Source organism: Macaca nemestrina, chromosome 15 (genome assembly GCF_043159975.1).
Source record: "Macaca nemestrina isolate mMacNem1 chromosome 15, mMacNem.hap1, whole genome shotgun sequence".
NCBI classification, from domain to species: Eukaryota; Metazoa; Chordata; class Mammalia; order Primates; family Cercopithecidae; genus Macaca; species Macaca nemestrina.
This window is the reverse complement of record NC_092139.1, coordinates 62,079,670-62,099,084: the sequence shown is the minus strand read 5'-3', so window position 1 is coordinate 62,099,084 and position 19,415 is coordinate 62,079,670. Positions and strand designations below refer to the sequence as shown.

At 38.8% G+C, this 19,415-nt stretch overlaps 1 protein-coding gene across 1 annotated transcript; it reads right to left on the bottom strand.

Moving 5' to 3' along the window:
- Positions 1-990: 990 nt before the first annotated feature.
- On the bottom strand, positions 991-1,745 carry LOC139358869 (complex I assembly factor TMEM126B, mitochondrial-like). Its single transcript, XM_071080931.1, has 2 exons — positions 1,575-1,745; positions 991-1,464 (listed from the first exon to the last, which is right to left on the bottom strand). Exons 1-2 carry the CDS (start codon positions 1,656-1,658, stop codon positions 1,069-1,071), a joined length of 480 nt encoding a protein of 159 aa, XP_070937032.1. The 5' UTR covers positions 1,659-1,745; the 3' UTR covers positions 991-1,068.
- Positions 1,746-19,415: the final 17,670 nt, after the last annotated feature.

Here is a 19,415-nt window from a genome sequence, read left to right as displayed (position 1 = left end):
GCACACGCAAGGGACCTAGGCTGCACACTCTTCATGAGAATCAGACTAATTCCTGATGATCTAAGGTGGAACAGTTTCATCCAAAAACCATCCCCCTGACCCTGTCTGTGGAAAAATTGTCTTCCACAAAACCGGTCCCTGGTGCCAAACAGTTAGGGACCGCTGTTAAAGTATATGGGAAAATGTGCCTAGATTATATGCAAATACTATGCCACACTATATAAGGGATTGGAGCATTTGTGGATTTTGGTATCTGCAGAGTATCCTGGAATTAATCCCCTACAGATACTGAGGGAAAAATGTGCCACATTTTGCTTATCCATTCATATGTTGATAGACATTTGGGTTGCTTCTGTCTCTTAGCTGTTCTGAATAGTGCTGCTATAACATGGGTGTGTAAACATCCCTTCAATACCCCGCTTTCAATTATTTTGGGTATACACCCAGAAGTGGGATTGTTGGATCATATGGCAGTTTTAATTATTTGAGGAATTTCCATGTTGCTTTCCAAAGCAGTGGCACCATTTACAATCCCCAAAAAGGCGCACGGGGTTGTAATATGCTCACGTCCTCACCAAAACTTGTTATTTTCTGTTTTTCTTGTAGTAGCCATCCTAATAGGTATGAGGTGGTATCCCAACAGAATTTTGGCTTGCATGTCTTTAATGATCAGTGATGGTCAGCATCTTTACATATGCTTCTGGGCCATTTGTATATCATCTTTGATGAAATGTCTATTCAAGTCCTTTGCTATTTTTAATGTTATTTGTTGTTGAGTTGTAATTCTTTTTTAAAATTATTATTACATTTATTGATACTGAATATTTATTATCTGTTATGTACCAAGCAAAATGGACACACTATCAGGAGATAAAACCTGTAACTTATATGTAAGATGAAACTTATATTGATTGAATTATTGAATTTTTTTTAGTATTTGCTAGATACCAGGCAAAAGGCACAGAAACAAATTATCTGTTCACAGTTACTTTTAACTCTTTCAGCAATGCCTGAGTCCTCTTTATAAAAACTTCATTCTACTAAGTTAGCAACCATTCATTTTTTTGGTTACTCTTCATGTATAGTTTTCTCAAGTGTCCATTCAAATATTGCATAATGGTGTAGACCATTTAATATTCCAAACATAATCTGAAAGACTAGAAGAATCGCCATTAATTTCATTTGTGTTTGACAAAGCATCATCCAATGGAGTAAAACCCTTCCTTTTGGTGGCAGTGGAACGGTATGATACTTGGTTGCCAGACGTCCATTTTTAGTAAACGCGAAAGAACTGGGGTAGAAAACACCACAAACTATGCCAATCAGTGAGCTTCTGAAAACACAGTTTTCCTTGCTTATATTATCTTGAAGCAGCATCTGAACAGGAAGTTTGAGAATATTCCAGAGAAACCAGTTGTTGTCCCAAATGATGCCATTTGATATATATTTGGTGTCATTTCTTTTCTAAGGTAGTCAAAATTTTTTTCTATGATTTCTATGATCACTGATCTTCTGAGTTTTGCATCTTCTAGAGAAGGACTGGGTTGACCATGCATAGATGCGGTCATCTTGACATCCTTGGGCGCTTCCTCAGTTCCTACCCGCACCACACCTGAATCCCTCAGCTTAGCCCCAGCCTCATACCCGAACACTGCCATTTTGGTATTCTTTATACATTCTGCACATAAACCCCTTATCAGATATATGATTTGTAAATATTTTCTCCTACACTGTATGTTGCCTTTTCACTTTATAAATTATATTCTTTGATACACAGTGGTTTTATTTATTTATTTATTTATTATTTTTTGAGACAACCTCACTCTGTTGCCCAGACTGAAGTACAGTGGTGCAATCTCGGCTCACTGCAACCTCCGCCTCCCAGGTTCAAGCATTTCTCCTGCCTCAGCCTTCTGAGTAGCTGGGATTACAGGCATGTGCTACCACGTCCAGCTAATTTTTTGTATTTTTAGTAGAGACAGGGTTTCACCATGTTGGCCAGGCTGGTCTTGAACTCCTGACCTCAGGTGATCTACCTCAAGTGATTACAGGCATGAGCCACCATATCTGGTGATACACAGAAGTTTTAAAGTTTGATTTAGTGGTCTTTAAATTTTTGAATGCTTTGCAGGAGACATAAAACTGCCATACTACATGAGAACTCAAATGGTAAGTACTTAAATAAATATGAATTCTGGATCATTAGATTCTAAATGGGAGGCATGCAACAGATAGAACTGGAAAGTTCCCTGAAAGGACAGGAGAGCAGACTGCACCCTCTGGTTCACCCTCCCAAGGCTCAGTGCTTCCCTCTCTGTCCCAGGCCCACTGCAGAATCTCTCAAAATAGACATATCCTGGGCAACCCACCAGACTTGTCACTAACAAATGTATGCAGGATTGGGAATGGCTCCAAAAGCAAAAGCATTAATAGTAGGGTCATTGAGTCCCATATGTCTTAACGCTTTGACTAGTTTCCAGTCTGTACCTAGAAAGCTTGGAACCAGTGCCTTACCTTTCATGTTTTTGGATAATTCCAGATGTTTCCAAACAAAAAGAGTGCCCAGATCACCATACTGTTCTTCCCATACTCCCAGGAGAAAAATATACTTAAAGGTTGAAAGGAAATTACAAGAGAGTGGCCAGGCACAGTGGCTTATTATGCTTGTAATCCCAGCACATTGGGAGTTCAAGGTAGGAGGATCACTTGGGCTCAGGAGTTCGAGACCAGCCTAGGCAACATCGTGAAACCCTGTCTCTACAAAAAAACAAAAAAAATTAGTCAAGTGTAGTGGTATGTACCTGTAGTCCCAGCTACTCAGGAGGTTGAGGTGGGAGGATTTCTTGAGCCTGGGAGGTCAAAGCTGCAGTGAGCCAAGATTGCACCACTGCACTCCAGCTTGAGTAACACAGTGAGATCCTGTGTCAAAAAAAAAAAAAAAAAAAAAAAGAAAAAGGAAAGAAAAGAAAAGAGAAAGAGAAAGAAAATTACAAGAAAGTAATCATAACATCTGTTACAATATGGATGAACCTTGAAGACATTATGCTTAGGGAAAAGAGACAGACACAAAAGGTCACATATTGTATGATTCCATTTAAAACATTCAGAGTAAGTAAATCCATATGGATGAAAAGAACACTGGTAGTTGTCTGGGGCTAGGAGGAGTGAGAAATAAGAAGGAGCTGCTTAACAGGTAGGTACACAGCTATATTTTGACATGGAATTGTTTGGAACTAGATGGAAGTGATAATTGAGCAACATTGTGAATCTACCAACTGCCACTGAGTCATTCTCTTTACAATGGTTAGTTTTATATTATATAAATCTGACTTCAATAAAGAAAGAAATCAGTCAATCAGTGTATAGAACACTGAATGTCAAATCCCATGATTAAGGCAGAGACTCATTGGCCCCACAATTAAATGGCTTCCTCTCCATTCACTCCCAAGCCTGCATTTGTCAGTGGGAATCTGAGCAGGGTCTGACCCACACCCTCTGCAGCAATCAGCTCAGAAAGGCAAACCAGAAACTGCTGTAGCAACCAACCCACACCAGTCAGGACATGGCAGTGATGCAGCTTCTCTAATTTGTGCCCCAGCTTTGAACTCAGAACCAAGCAGAGAAAGCCAAATGTACTCCCATAGCCAATCATATGAGATGCCTCAATGCTTATTAGACACTTCCAGTGTCCCATGTCAATAGCCTGCAGTCAACAGCACATCTGACGCCTTCCCTTTTGTTCACTACAAAGCTTTCCCACTTTGTCAAAAGTGGCTGACTCTCTTGCTTTAGCAAGCACTTTCTAAGTAGGCCCTGACTGTTCCCATTTGACAGCTTTATTTCCACACAGCTGTCAAGACATTACCAGGGATTTTCACATTTCAGTGACCTTCAGTGATAATTACATCTACCATCGTACACCACAGTACACAGACACTCTCTCCTAAACAAAATGCTTTCTTCAACAATGAGTGAACATCCTATGTACAAATGATGAAGTAAAAACACAGTGCCATTCAGATCTTTACTGATATTTAAACAAACTATAGAGGAAAATTCCAAATAAACAATACCGACACAAAAAAGTAAGTGCTGTTTGAAACTACCGAGAAGTGACTTGCAGTTTAGTGAATCAAAGGTTTTCCTTATTCTTTAAACATTTTTTAATAACAGGCATGTCCTTCCTAGAGAAGCACATACCTTTCTCCTAATTTTATTCTTACCAAAGATTATATTCTATTTCTTTACAATTACATACTCTCCTCCACATCTGTGTTTATGTCTTACTTTTGGCTTTCTTTTTCTTTTTCTCTTTTTTTAAGAGATGGGGGACTTGCTATGTTGCCCAGGCTGTTCCAAGTGATCCTCCTGCCTTGGCCTCCCAAAGTGCTAGAATTACAGGTGTAAGCCACCATGCCCAGCCATTTTTGTTTCTCATGTTATTTTATAACTATTCTTGCCAAATATTTTTCTATTTTCATTTTCATCAAATAACTAGCTTTCTGTTTCCTTGATCACTAATTCACTTCTCTTCTTTGTTTTGTAGTTTGTTAACCTGCACTTTTATGTTTACTTATTTTCTTGGTAACTTCTTTGAGCTATTTTATTGTTTTCCCTTTCTTTTTTTTTTTTCTTTTTTCTTTTTTTTGGTCTTGCTCTGTCACCTAGGCTGGAATACAATGGTGTGATCACAACTCACTGCAGCCTCGAACTTATGGGCTCTAATGATCCTTTCCTGCCTCAACCTCCCAATTGGCTGGGACTACAAGCAAGCACCACCACGCTTGACTAATTTTTGTACTTTTTGTAGAGACAGGGTCTCACTCTGTTGCCCACGCTGGTCTTGAACTCCTTGCCCCACGTGATCTTCCCACTTCAGGCTCCCATAATGCTGGAATTACAGGTATGAACCATTATGCCTGGCCTTTTGGTCCTTTTCCAGCTTCTTACATTTGTATTAAACTCATTTATTTGCTTCTTTTTGTTTCTATCAAAATACCTTTAAGTTTCTAAACTGTACACTGAATGTCATTTCCTTTCTTTATGCTGCAGTTTTTACTTTTACTTCTTCTTTAAGCTAAGACTCCAATGTATGTTTTCAATGTCCAAATGGATATATTTTTTGTTATCTTTCATTTTTAAATTTCTGCATTATGGTCAGTGTCATTTGGAAGGCATTACTTCTGCCTTTTCAAATTTATAGTTTATTTTTGAAACCAAGTACCTGATAAGGTCTTCTGAATTTTCATGTTTTAGAGTAAACTGTAGTATCTAAAAGGAAAGTGTGTGTATGTATATACACATACACAGAAATCAACTGTTTGTATTTCATCTCATTTTAATTTTTCTACTGTTTCATACTCTTTAATATCATCTCATTTTTATTTTAAAACATCTACTAAATTATATATGTAAAGAAAACATACAAAATATACTTTTTTTTTTTTACTATTTATATTACACTTATAAATAGATGTGTTTAAAAACACATGACAAGAAGTTCCAAGTTGGCGTCAATCCCCACCACAGAAAACCAAAACCAAATATGCACCTCCAAAATCCTCCCCAGCAACAACCCAGAGCTCAGGTACAAGGGCGAGACCGTTCCCAGGGCCACAGAGAAGGGGAAAAACTTCAAGCAAAGGACAGGAGAATTAGACTTCCATATCCATGATGCCCCTCCCCCTATTACACCTGGCACCAGTCTCCCCACAGCTCATGGTTTCTACAATGGAAAAAGTGAAATTGAGGTGGTCAACCACTCCTCCAACTTCTTGGATTCCCAGGCAGGAGACCTCTCCATGCTTTAACCCATGGGTAGCCTCGTGACTGCCTGAACAGAGAACTAACCCTAAGGACAGGCAGAAACAAACAGGGTAGGCAGGACTACCATCCCCAGCCTCAGAAACCGCTTTGTAACTCAGCCAAAGGGGTTGCCAAATCAGGGTGTCTGTTCACCAGCACCATGCTGCAGGAGGGAGTTCCCCAGGTCCCCTGGACACGAACACCTAGACAATCTTTCCTCACTGCTAGGGTAATCTCTTTAGGACCTCCTCCATTTAAGACAGGCAGAACTCTGATCACTTAGAAGAGTTAAACCTGGGCTTAACGCGCCACCTAGAGCCACAGGAGGCAGTGACAATTCACTAAGCAAGTATGTTCAATAAAAAGCAAAACAAGCCAGAGAAAACTAGAATAAATAACTAATCCTCTATTGCAAAAAACATAGATATATGCCCACAAGAAACAACAGCAAACAGAGGAATATGACCTCCCCAAAAGGGCAAAGCAAAAATCCAGAGCGTGACCCTATCTAGATGGCGACTTGTGAGCTCTCTGACCAGGAATTCAAAATAGCAGTTTTGGCTGGGCAAGTGGTGACTCAAGCCTGCAATCCCCGTGCTTTGGGATGCCGAGGTGGGCGGATCACTTGAGGTCAGGAGTTCCAGACTAGCCTGGCCAATGTGGTGAAAACCCATCTCTACTAAAAATACAATAATTCAGCTGGGGTGGTGGCTGGCACCTGTAGGTGGGAGGATTGCTTGACCCCAGGAGGTTGAGGCTGCAGTGAACCATGATTGTGCCACGTGTTGTCCAGCCTGGACAACAGAGCAAAACTCTGCCTCAATAAAAGAAAGAAAGAAGATAGAGAAAATTACCTCTAAAGACCAAATCTAAGAATGATGTTCAAGAGGAAGCTGACCAAGAGCAAGGGGTAGAAATCTTCAAAGAAGTGATAACAGAAAATGCCAAAAACAGGAGAAAGAGGTAAATATCCAGGTGCAAGAAGGCATTAGAACATCAAACAGATTCAACCCAACAAGACTATCCCAAGTCATCTAATAAGCAAACCTCAAGGGTCAAGGACAAAGAGAAGATCCTAAAACCAGTGAGAAATAAGAAACAACATATAAAAGACCTCCAATATGTCTGGCAACAGACTTCTCAATGGAAATCATACCGGACAGGAGGGAGTGGAATGACATTTTCAGTACTCAAAGAAATAAAAACTGTCATCCAAGGATATCGTATCCAACTGAACTGTCATTAAAATATTAAGGGGAGATAAAGTATTTCCCAGATAGAATTCACCACCACCAGACACTTCTTGCAAGAAATGCTAAAGACAGTTCTTCAGCCTGAAAGAAAAAAACACTAACATGCAAAAGAAAACTTATTATTTTACATAAAAATGTATAAATTGGCCGGGAGCATTGGCTCATGCCTGTAATCCAAGCAGCTTGGGAGGTTGACGCTGGCAGATCACCTGAAGTCACAAGTTTGAGACCAGCCTGGCCAACATGGCAAAACCCCATCTCTACTAAAAGTACAAAAATTAGCTGGGTGTGGTGGCGGGCAACTGTAATCCCAGCTACTCGGGAGGCTGATGCAGAAGAATTGCTCTAACCGGGGAGGCAGAGGTTGCAGTGAGCTGAGATCGCACCACGGCACTCCAGCCTGGGAGACAGAGTGAGACTCCATCTCAAAAAAAAAAAGTATAAATTTGAGACAACTAAAAGTTAAAACGTGGGGGTAGGAATTAAACTGTAAAACTTTTGTGGGGGTTTTGGACTTGTTTGTTTCTGTTATTTGGGATCTAAGATAAGTTGTCATCTCTTTTAAATAACTCATATCTATAAAAACTGTTTTGTAAGCTTCATGGTAACCACAGCACAGTTTTTATAATAGATCCACTACAAGTAAAAAGCAACAAATTAAAACATGCCAAGAGATAATCACTTAATCACAAAGGAAGACAGTAAGAAAGGAAGAAAGAGACAAGTCTCAAAACAACCAGAAAACAAGCAACAAAATAGCAGTAGTAAGTCCTTACTTATCAATAATAACACTGAATGTAAATGTTCTCACTTCTCCGGCTAGAAGACATGAGTGACTGAATGGATAAAGAAGCAAAAACCAACTACATGCTACCTTCAGGAAACCCATTTCACCTCTAAAGACACATGTAGACCGAAAGTGAAGGGGTGGAAAAAGATATTCCATGCAAATGGAAAATTTTAAAAAGCAGGACTATCTATACTTATATAAGATAAAATATGCTACAAATCAAAGACTATAAAAAAGAAAAGGAGGGTCACTATGTAATGATAAAGGCTTCAGTTCAGGAAGAGAATATAACAGTTATAAATATCTGTGCACCTGGCCGGGCACGGTGGCTCACACCTGTAATCCCAGCACTTTGGGAGGTCGAGGTGGGCGGATCATGAGGTCAGGAAATCCAGACCATCCTGGATAACACGGCGAAACCCCGTCTCTACTAAAAATACAAAAAATTAGCCGGGCGTGGTAGTGGGTGCCTGTAGTCCCAGCTACTTGGGAGGCTGAGGTAGAAGAATGGCGTGAACCTGGGAGGCGGAGCTTGCAGTGAGCAGAGATGGCAGTGAGCAGAGATTGCACCACTGCACTCCAGCCTGGGCGACAGAGCAAGACTCCGTCTCGAAAAAAATAAAAATGAATAAATAAATAAATTTGTGCACCCAACACCAGAGCTCCCAAGTATATAAAGCAAACATTAATAGCTCCAAAGAGAAAGTTAGATTATAATACAATAATAGTAGAGGCTTTTAACACCTCACTCTCAGTAATGGACAGATCATCCACATGGAAAATTAACAAATAAATGGCAGTTAAACTACACAAGATCTAATAGGTCTAACTGACATTTAAAGAAAATTTCGGCTGGGCATGGTGGCTCACTCCTGTAATCTCAGCACTTCGGGAGGCCAAGGTGGGAGGATCACTTCATGTCAGGTGTTCGAGACCAGCTTGGACAAAATGGTGAAACCCCATCTCTACTAAAAATACAAAAAAAAAATTAGCTAGGTGTAGTGGTGCATGCCTGTAATACCAGCTATTCGGGAGGCTGAGGCAGGAGAATTGCTTGAACCCAGGAGGCAAAGGTTGCAGTGAGCTGAGGTCATACCATTGCACTCCAGCCTGGGTGACAAAAAAAAAAAAAAAAAAAAAAAAAAAAAAAAAAATTCACCCAACTGCTATCAAATGCAGCAGTTTTACCAGTACAAGGAACATTCTCCAGAGTAGACCATACCTTAAGCCACAAACCAAGTCTGTATCGAGTCTGATTTCTATTAAAAATAAACAAGTCTGATTTCTATTTGAAAAAATAGAAATCATATCAAGTATATTTTCTGACCACAATGGAATAAAACTACAGAAATCAATAACAAGAGGAATCTCAGAAAAATACACAAACACATGGAAATTAAACAACATGCTCCTGAATGACCAATGGGTCAAAGAAAAAGTTAAGAAAGAGCTGGTGCAGTGGTACATGCCTTTGTACAAGTTACTCAAGAGGCTGAGGCTGGAGGATCACTTGTATCTAGGAGTTCTGGGCTATAGTGTGGTATGTCAATTAAGTGTCCACACTAATTTCAGCATCAATACAGTGACCTCCTGGGAGCAGGGGATCATCAAGTTGCCCAAGGAGACTGGGAAGTGGCCCAAGTTGGAAACAGGGCAGGTCAAAACTTGCATGCTGATCAGTAATGAGCTATGCCCAGGCAACACAGTATAGGCAACATAGCAAGATCATCTCTTAAGAAAAAAATAAAAGAATAAATTTTTTTTTCTCTTTTGAGACAGGGTCCTGCTCCATTGCCCAGGCTGGAGTACAGTGATGTGATCACTGCTCACTGCAGCCTCAAACTCTCAGGCTCAAGTGATCTCCCTGCCTTAGCCTCCTGAGTAGCTGGGACCACAGGCATGTGCCACCACACTTGGTTAATTTTTTATTTTTATTTTTGTAAAGACTGTTTTTGCCATGTTGTCCAGGCAAGTCTCGAAATCCTGGACTCAAGAGATCCACCTACCTTGGCCTCCCAAAGCACTGAGATTACAGGAGTGAGTCACCACACCTGGCCTAGAAAAAGGAAATTTTAAAATTTCTTGAAACAAATGAAAATGGAAATATGGCATACCAAAGCCTATGGGATACAGGAAAAGCAATACTAAGAGGGTAGTTTATAGCAACTAATGCCTATATCAAAAAAGAGGAAAAACAAATAAAACAACCTAACGATACACCTCAAGAAACTAGAAAAGCAAGAACAAACCAAACCCAAAATTAGTAGAAGGAAAGAAACAATAAAGATCAGAGCAGAAATAAATGAAAAGAAATCAACAAAATGAAAAGGTAGTTTGGTGGTTTGTTTTTTGTTTTGTTTTGTTTTTGTTTTTGTTTTTTGTTTTTTAGACAGGGTCTCATTCTATTGCCCAGGCTAGAGTACAGTGGCACCATCCCCGCTCACTGCAACCTCCACCTCCCAAACTCAAGCCATCCTCCCACCAAATTACTGTGACTACAGGTGTGCCCCTCTACACTCAGCTAATTTTTGCATTTTTTATAGAGATGGGGTTTCGCCATGTTGCCCAGGCTGGTCTTGAACTCATGAGCTCAAGTAATCTGCCCATTTCAACCTCCCAAAATGCTGGGATTACAGGCCTGAGCCGCCATGCCTGACCTTGTTTTTTGAAAAGATAAACAAAATCAACAAAACTTTATCTAGACTAAGAGAAAAAGAGAAGATCCAAATAAATAAAATCAGAAATGAGAAAGGAGATACAACAACTGAGACCTTAGAAAGGATTATTAGATACTATTTGAAAGGAGTTATTTAGCTTGCCTTAGATAGATAACAAGGGAAGGGTGCCAGAGAGTCCCTGGCCCATGGTCAATGCCTCATTCTCACATAACATAAAAAGCAGCCTGAGAGGCCAGCGGTGGCTCACGCCTGTAATCCCAGCACTTTGGGAGGAGGAGGCAGGTGGATCACCTGGTCAAGAAATCGAGACCATCCTGGACAACATGGTGAAACCCCGTCTCTATTAAAATACAAAAATTAGCTGGGCGTGGTGGCGAGCGTCTGTAATCCCAGCTACTCTGGAGGCTGAGGCAGGAGAACCGCTTGAACCTGGGAGGCAGAGGTTGCAGTGAGCTGAGATCGCGCCACTGCACTCCAGCCTGGCGACAGAGCAAGACTCCCTCTCAAAAAAAAAAAAAAAAAAAAAAAGAAAGTAAAAAAAAAAAGCAAAAAAGCAGCCTGAGAAAAAATTTAGGCTGATAAGGGAACTAACACAGGGTGCTGTGCCTAGAGACATGCCCATGGTGGCACAGATAGTAAAACCTCTGGCCCTTTTGGATACAAACCTGCACAAACCTCCAGCTCACTCAGATAAGAGAACAAGGCCTGGCACAGAAATGCCTTTGTCCATTGTATACTCAGCAGGTTCTGAGAAAAAGTTCCTTCTCCTTTTGTGGGCATGGGCACAGTGGGTTCCGGTGGGTTCTAGTGGGCACTCTATTTTCCTTTATTTGGACTGTAAGTCCGGCTTCTATGAATTATCACTTCAACCCCTGATTGGTCCCAGGCTAAGGTCCTGGGCCAAGCTTTCAATTCAGCTTCTGACAGGTCCTGGGCCAAGCTGAACAGCAGCTATGAATCATCATTTCAGCTCCTGACTGGTCGGTCGGCCAAGGTCCCTGGGCCAAGCTGAGTCACGTGTTCTCCAAGACAGCCCAGGAACTAAGCACATTCCTTCCCCTTCCCAGTCCATAAAACCTGGGAGCCCAGCCTCATAGTGGGCACCCCACTAGACCCCCTCTCTGCTGGCAAAGAGCTTTCTTCTTTCGCTTATTAAACTTTTGCTCTAACCTGACCTTTGTGTCTGTACTCCTTAATCATCTTGGAGGTAGGACAAAGAACTCCAGGTGTTATCTCAGACAAGAAGAGACTGTTACATCTTCGTGCATCGCTGAGACTACAACACTATTATGAACAACTATACGACAAATTTCAAAACCTAAGAGAAATGGATAAAGTCCTGAACCTATAAAACCTACCAAGATTCAACCATGAAGAAATAGAAAACCTCAACAAACCAATAAGATCCAAGCCATCATAAAAAGTCTCCCATCAAAGAAAAGCCTTGAACCTGATGGATTTACTGCTGAATTGTATCATTAAAGAACTAATACCAATCCTACTCAAACTCCTCAAAAAAACCGAAGAGGAAGAAATACTTCCAAACTCATTCTACAAGGCCAGCGTAAGTTACCCTAATACCAAAATGAGAGGAAGACACAACCAAAAAAAGAAAACTACATGCCAGTATCAACGATAAACATAATGTAAAAATCCTCAACAAAATAGTAGCAAACAAAATTCAACAACACATTGAAAAAGTCATTCACCATGATCAAGTGGAATTTATTCCAGGGATACAAAGATGGTTCAACACATGCAAACCAACAAACATGATACAATCACATTAACAGAGTCAATAACAAAAACCATTACTTCAATGGATGCCAAAAAAGTATTTGATAAAACTCAACATCCTTATATGATTTAAAAAAAAAAAACTCATCAAAAAGGGTATAGGAGAAACTACCTCAAAATAATAAAGGCCATGTATGACACACCCATAGCTAATAGCATACTCAACACAGATAAATTGAAGGCCCTTCTCTAAAGGCTATAACAAGATAAGGATGCCTACTTTCACTGCTATTATTCAGCATAATACCAGAAGTCCTGGCCAGAGCAATTAGGCAAGAGAAGAAATGAAGGGCATCCAAATTGGAAAGGAAGAAGTCAAACTAGCCTTGTTTCCAGATTACATGATCTTATAATTACAAAAACCTAAAGACTCCACCAAGAACACTATTAGAATTGATAAATGAATTTAGTAAAGTGGCAGGGTACAAAACAACATACAAAAATCAGGAGCATTTATATATGTCAACAGTGACTGATCTGAAAAAGAAATCAAGAAAGCAGGGCCAGGCATGGTGGCTCATGCCTGTAATCCCAGCACTTTGGGAGGCCAAAGTGGGCAAATCATCTGAGGTCAGGAGTTCGAGACCAGCCTGACCAACATGGAGAAACCCTGTCTCTATTAAAAATACTAAATTAGCCAGGCATGGTGGCACATGCCTGTAATTCCAGCTACTCGGGAGGCCGAGGCAGGAGAATCGCTTGACCTTGGGAGGCGGAGGTTGTAGTGAGCTGAAATCGGGCCACTGCACTCCAGCCTGGGCAGCAAGATCAAAACCCCATCTCAAAGAAAAAAAAAAAAGAAAGAAAGCAATCCCATTTACAATAGTTACAAAATACATAAGACACCTAGGAATCAATCTAATCAGAGAAGAAATATCTATACAAGGCCGGGCACGGTGGCTCACACCTGTAATCCCAGCACTTTGGGAGGTGGAGGTGGGTGGATCACAAGGTCTGGAGTTCCAGACCATCCTGGCCAACATGGTGAAACCCCGCCTCTACTAAAAATACAAAAAAAAAAAAAAAATTGAGCTGGTCACGCATGGTGGCATGCGCCTGTAGTCCCAGCTTCTCAGGAGGCTGAGGCAGGAGAATCGCTTGAACCTGGGAGGTGGAGGTTGCAGTGAGCTGAGATCGTGACACTGTACTTCAGCCTGGCAACAGAGCGAGACTCCATCAAAAAAAAAAAAGAAAGAAAGAAAGAAAGAAAGAAAGAAAGAAAGAAAGAAAGAAAGAAAGAAAGAAAGAAAGAAAGAAAGAAAGAAAGAAAGGAAAGAAGGAAGGAAGGAAGGAAGGAAGGAAGGAAGGAAGGAAGGAAGGAAGGAAGGAAGGAAGGAAGGAAGGAAGGGTCCATACAAAGAACAAAGGAACACTATAAAATTCTGATGAAAGAAATAGAAGAAGACAAAAATGAAAAGATATTCCATGCTCATGGTGTGGAGGAATTAATATTGTTAAAATGACAATACTACTCAAAGCAATTTACGCATTCAATGCAATCCCTCTGAAAATACCAATGATATTCTTCACAGAAATAGGAAAAAAATTCTAAGTAATTGTTTCCTTTCAAAGTAATTTGCCTTTATAGGTCCTCTACCCATCGACATACATTTCAGAATTTTAGTTTCTCAATTTCTAAAATAAGGAATACAGCTGTGATTTGATTGGAATTCTTATAGATCAATGTGGGAAGAATAGACATTTTAACAGTATTGAGATTTATGACTCATACATTCCATTGATTGAGGTCTCTTATTTATTTTAACAATATTTTGTAGTTTCATAGTTTTCAAACGTTTCTTTTTTTTGCAGGTTTATCCCTAAGTACTACACGCTTTGATATTTGCAATAATATCAAAATTATGGTAATATTAATGTAAATGTTTCATTTTTTCCTCCAGTAATTGTCAGGTAGCTTTAAATCATAATTTAATTGTATGATAAAACGGGGTTTTGAGAAACGTATACACATTGTATATATACATTTTTTTCAGTTTGGCAGATTGACTCCACTATCATATCATAATTTAAAATTGCACTAATTACCACCAGCCTGCTCTCAAGGACAATACATCAAAATACGTATCATGTTTCAGTTTATTTAGCATCATGAAACTCTCATATTGCACTGACTTTTGTAAACCTGGAATAAAACAATAATGTAAATATCAGCTCACAGGCAACATATGGGTACATGTGACAATTTTCTAAATATCGACCTTTCGCTATTTAATTCTATGTTTATATTGTCAATTTTTTCCCTCCTCTTGAAACTCTCTTACACTGCTTATTAAATTTTGGTTCAATTCTCTCCCTACTTTTTCCAATAATCTACTTTCTAATATTTTACTGATGCTGTGCTCCTTTTCATTTGGACACTTCAAAAAAGCTGCATAATTTCTCCTTTGTATTAAAATGCAAATCCATATCCAAAATAAATGAGTGCAGGGACCAAACAGATGTTTGTGCAGTGTGTCCATGAGCAATATTATCCACAATAATCAAAGGGAAGGAGCAGCCCATGTGAATATTGATGGATGAGTAGTTAAAAAAATGTGGTATATACGGCAACGTCATAATATTCGGCCTTAAAATATATTCTGAACATGCTATGAAATAGATGAAACTTGAAGATATGCCAAGTGAAATAAGCCAGTTCGAGAAATTCAAACATTCTATATCATGCCATTTCTGTGAGATACTTTGTGAAATTTGTAGAGACAGAAAGTAGAATGGTGATTGCTACGGGGAGGGGTAGGGAGAGGAATAGGAAGTTGGTGTTCAATGAGTACAGAGTTTTAGTTGGAGAAGACAAGTTTTGGAGGTCTATGGTGGTGACTGTTGCACAACAGTGCAAATATACTTAATGCCACAAAACCGTGCACTTAAAGTGATTAAAAACGTAAATCTTTTGTTCTGTATATCTTTCCAGAATTATAAACCTGTAATCACAGTATAGAAATAGAACATGTTATATAGCTTTAGGTGATGATATTTTACACATTTGCACATATAAAATGCTAAATAAATTAAACATGGAATGAAGATTTGTCCTTAAATATAATTTACAAGAAGACTTTGATATTTGTTTTTCACAAGTGAAGCATTCTTATAAACTGTCATGACCTTTTGGGGGAACCTCTGGAAAAAATGGAGAAACTCTGAAGCTACATTCTCCCTAACCTCTCTTTACAGGGAGCTCCTGCAGCTCCTACATAAATGAGTGGCTGAGATTCTTGATTGCATAGCAGAACTTCTCATCCAAACCCTTTCCCTTTTTAGTGTCTGTGTATCAGTATAAAAGTTCTGTAAACTGTAGTTCCTTATTTTAATCCCAAAGCACAGTAACAATATATTTCATCCTAGCATTGGCAGTTTCTGTGAGTGTTTTGTTTAATTCTTAAAACTCTATCTTTGGGATTCCAAAGAGCCTAAAAAGTAAAATATTTTAAAAAGGGGAAAGAGACAAAGAGAAAGAAACTAAAATCAATAGCTCATTCTGTCACTGTTATTAAACACCAGAATACCTTTCTGTTAATCTAATTAAAATTAGTGACATCATTTAGCATTTATGTCTTGAACAAAAGTTTGGAATCCTGAAAAAGAAATTTAATTTGCTAATAAATATATTTGAGTGGAATTGAAATCCTTATATATTACTTCAAATAAGAACACAAGATGAATTATGATATAGAAAATTCTATCTCTCATTGTCCAAAATCTAATAGTTAAATTGAACTTATCGAATAACATTATTTGCCAGGCATGTGGCTTACATCTGGAATCCCAATACTTTAGGAGGCAAAGGCAGGTGGATTGTTTGAGCTGAGGAGTTGCAGACCAGGTTTGGCAGTACAGTGAAACCCAATCTTGAAAAAAAAAAAAAAAAGCCAGGTGTGGTGGCTTGCCTGTAGTCCCAGATACTCAGGAGGATGAGGTGGGAGGATCACGTGAGCCTGGGGAAGCTGGGACTGCAGTGCACCATGATTGTGTCACTGCACTCCAGCTTGGGCAACAGACTGAGACCCTATCTCAAAGAAAGAAAGAGAAAGAGAACAAAAGAACAAGAGAAAGAAAGCAAGAAAGCAGGAAGGAAGGAGGGAAGGAAAGAAGGAAGGAAGGAAGGAAGGAAGGAAGGAAGGAAGGAAGGAAGGAAGGAAGGAAGGAAGGAAGGAAGGAAGGAAGGAGAAAGAAAGGAAGGAAGGAAGGAAAAATAATGTTTTTGGTGCCAATAATCTTTGTGAAATTATACATGGAATTTTGCTTTAATAAAATAGATTTAACTAAGTTGTGACATGATTTAAGTGTACTGACCCTAGCAATCAGAGACCTCCGAATCTGCACAATGACTTGACAGTTACATTTGACAAGAATTGATTCTCCTGTCATACATACAGCATAGTCACAATTTCAGAACTCCAACTTTCCCTGTGCTATTTGTGCACATTGCTTAACATCTCTAAGACTCGATATTTTTACTCTTAAAATACTGCTAATAATAGTACCTAGTTTTTATAACGTGTATCAAAAGCATTATACTTTAAGGCAAATAGTAATTCCTCAGTAAATATTTGCTAATGTGTGTTTTAGTACAAACAGGAAAATTGGATTGTGATATTTATGACACTGTTGATTCTCCTTCTAGAAACATTTAATTGTTTCTAAAACTTGTTTTCAAGTAGAGCAGTATTTTGTGTTCAAATTGAAAATACTATGTGTTCATACATTTTTTTTAAGTATTCCTTGAATATTTTCATAAAAAAAGTTCCTAAATGAGCTTGAGCAAGGAGGACAGGAGAGATCAGTAAAATAAGGTTTTGTGGCATAGGAGACACTTGGTGGAGAGCTTTCAGCTCAAATAAGATTTGGAAAAAAAAAAAAGAGAGAATTTTTATAACAAACGTAAAGGCAGGATTTATCCTGATGAGCTTGTGAAGAAAATACAGAGTATAACGAAATCCAAAAGAGACTAATCAGTCAAAGTAGTTTTGAAGGAAATATCTCGAAGAGAGAGAACCTAAAATGAAGATCAGGTATGTCATTATTTTAATAATCTACCCATGAGATAGAAAGCACTGGGTTTTTTAATTGATCACAAAGGGAAAATAGTTTCAAGAACCATTCTTTGTTCAGCCTAAAGCAGATTTTACATTTTGAAACAATGACATATTGTGCTAAGTAGATAATATCCACATTTGTGTGTATATGAACAATTCTGTTCTCAATAAAAACACTTTATTCACACAAGTGATGATTATCTGCATTTGATTTAGTGCTGAAAGGCCAAAGGGGGACTAATAAAATTTTAGAAATGCAAGCGGCTTAACTGGAAAATCATGATCATATTCAACTCATCATGACTGAAATAAGAAAACAAAGCAAAAAATAAATAAGAAAAAAATTGACTACATGAACATTTGCTTCTCTCCTAAGAATCAAAACGCTTAATTTGCTGTGGCTTAAAAGCATCTAGGTCCACAAGCCATGCAAAAGTCTACTGTTTCTGGGAGATAAGAAGAAGCAAAACACATCAGCTTTCAGAGAAGGTTAAGAAACCTCTCACACCCTACTCCACCCCACCTGAGACCAGGCAAAGGATCACTGCTTCTAGGGCACGGATGGAGGAAAAATACTTCTCCATCAGGAGAGGAACAAGGATTTTTTGGGGCCCAGGATTTTGCACTAATGCAGAGTCGTGCTACTGTGGTAAAGGGTTGGAAAATCTCCATCCAGTGACCACAGACAAAGGTGCATTGTTCCTATGGAAGGAGAAAGAAAAGAGTTAGCCCTTATTGTGGGTTTGAAAACTTTCAATGATATAAATCAAAGGTTTTCTACCACTGAGATGGGAGGAGGCAAGATATTATTTCTTCCTCAAAAACCAACACAGATAAGGGACAGTTTGACTCCCACTGGAATAAGAGTCACGAAGTGCTAAAAATATCCCTTCTCTGAGACTCCGATGATGAAACTGGCTCCAAAATAACATGAATCATCCCTCTGCTCCCAACCTCAATTTTCTGCATAGTCACACACACAAGAAATGATGTTCTACAGTTAGAGAGGAACAAGAAAGTGGAGAGAGACCCTCTCTGTGACATAGGTGGTAAGGACTACCAGAAGGTAACTGTGGAACAGGAGCATTGGCATATGCCCTGCAGAGCCTAAGGCCCCACACAAGGCACAAGGTATTGCAGCCTACTGCTGGAGAAATTGAAGTTACATGGTTCACTGAATGTTTCAGACACCACAGCAAAAACCAGCCTTTGTTCCTGCCCACACTAATAGCATGACACAAACCAAAATGAAACAGAAACATAAAACAATCTTGACATAAGTAATTATCTCACGAGTTACTGTTTTTGTACATCTGATGATTTGCATTTTTTTAGAAACTGGGAGACACATAAAAGCAAGTTAGAAATTTGAGTTATGAGTTATAATATTTTCAAAAGATAAAAAGTCAACAGAATCAAATTCAGAGATAATTCAGATGTTGGAACTAAATGCAAGTAATTTAAATAATAATGATCAAAATGTTAAAGGATCTAGTTAAAAAAAAGACATGCATGGAAAAATGAGGAATTTCAGCAGAGATGGGAACAGTAAAAGGCAAAAGCTAGAAATAAGTGAAAGCTTGAGAACAGAGATGAAGAATTACATCAACAAGCTGATTAGCAGACTGGTCATCAGAGTTAAGAAAGAAGCAGCAAATTTTATATTAGGCCAACGCAAATTATTTGAATGGCAGCACAAAGGGAAGAAAGAGGAAAACAAAATAAACCAATGAACCAAGCAAATAAAATACTCCGGTGAGTCCAAGAATTCTCTGCTAATACGAAATTCACTAAAATACAATTAATTGGAATTCCAGAAGGAGATTAAAAACAGTGTGAGAGAAGAAAAATTTGAAAAAGATGACTGAGGACCCCAAGCAACCTCAAATAGCTCCAATAAAGATTAATAAAAAATTTAAAGAACGCTAGAATAATCACACTAGTCTAACTGATGAAAACCAACGATTAGCATAAATCTTGAATTCAGTCACAGAAAAATAGGAACATTGTGTACAGAGATAAACAAAAACAAACA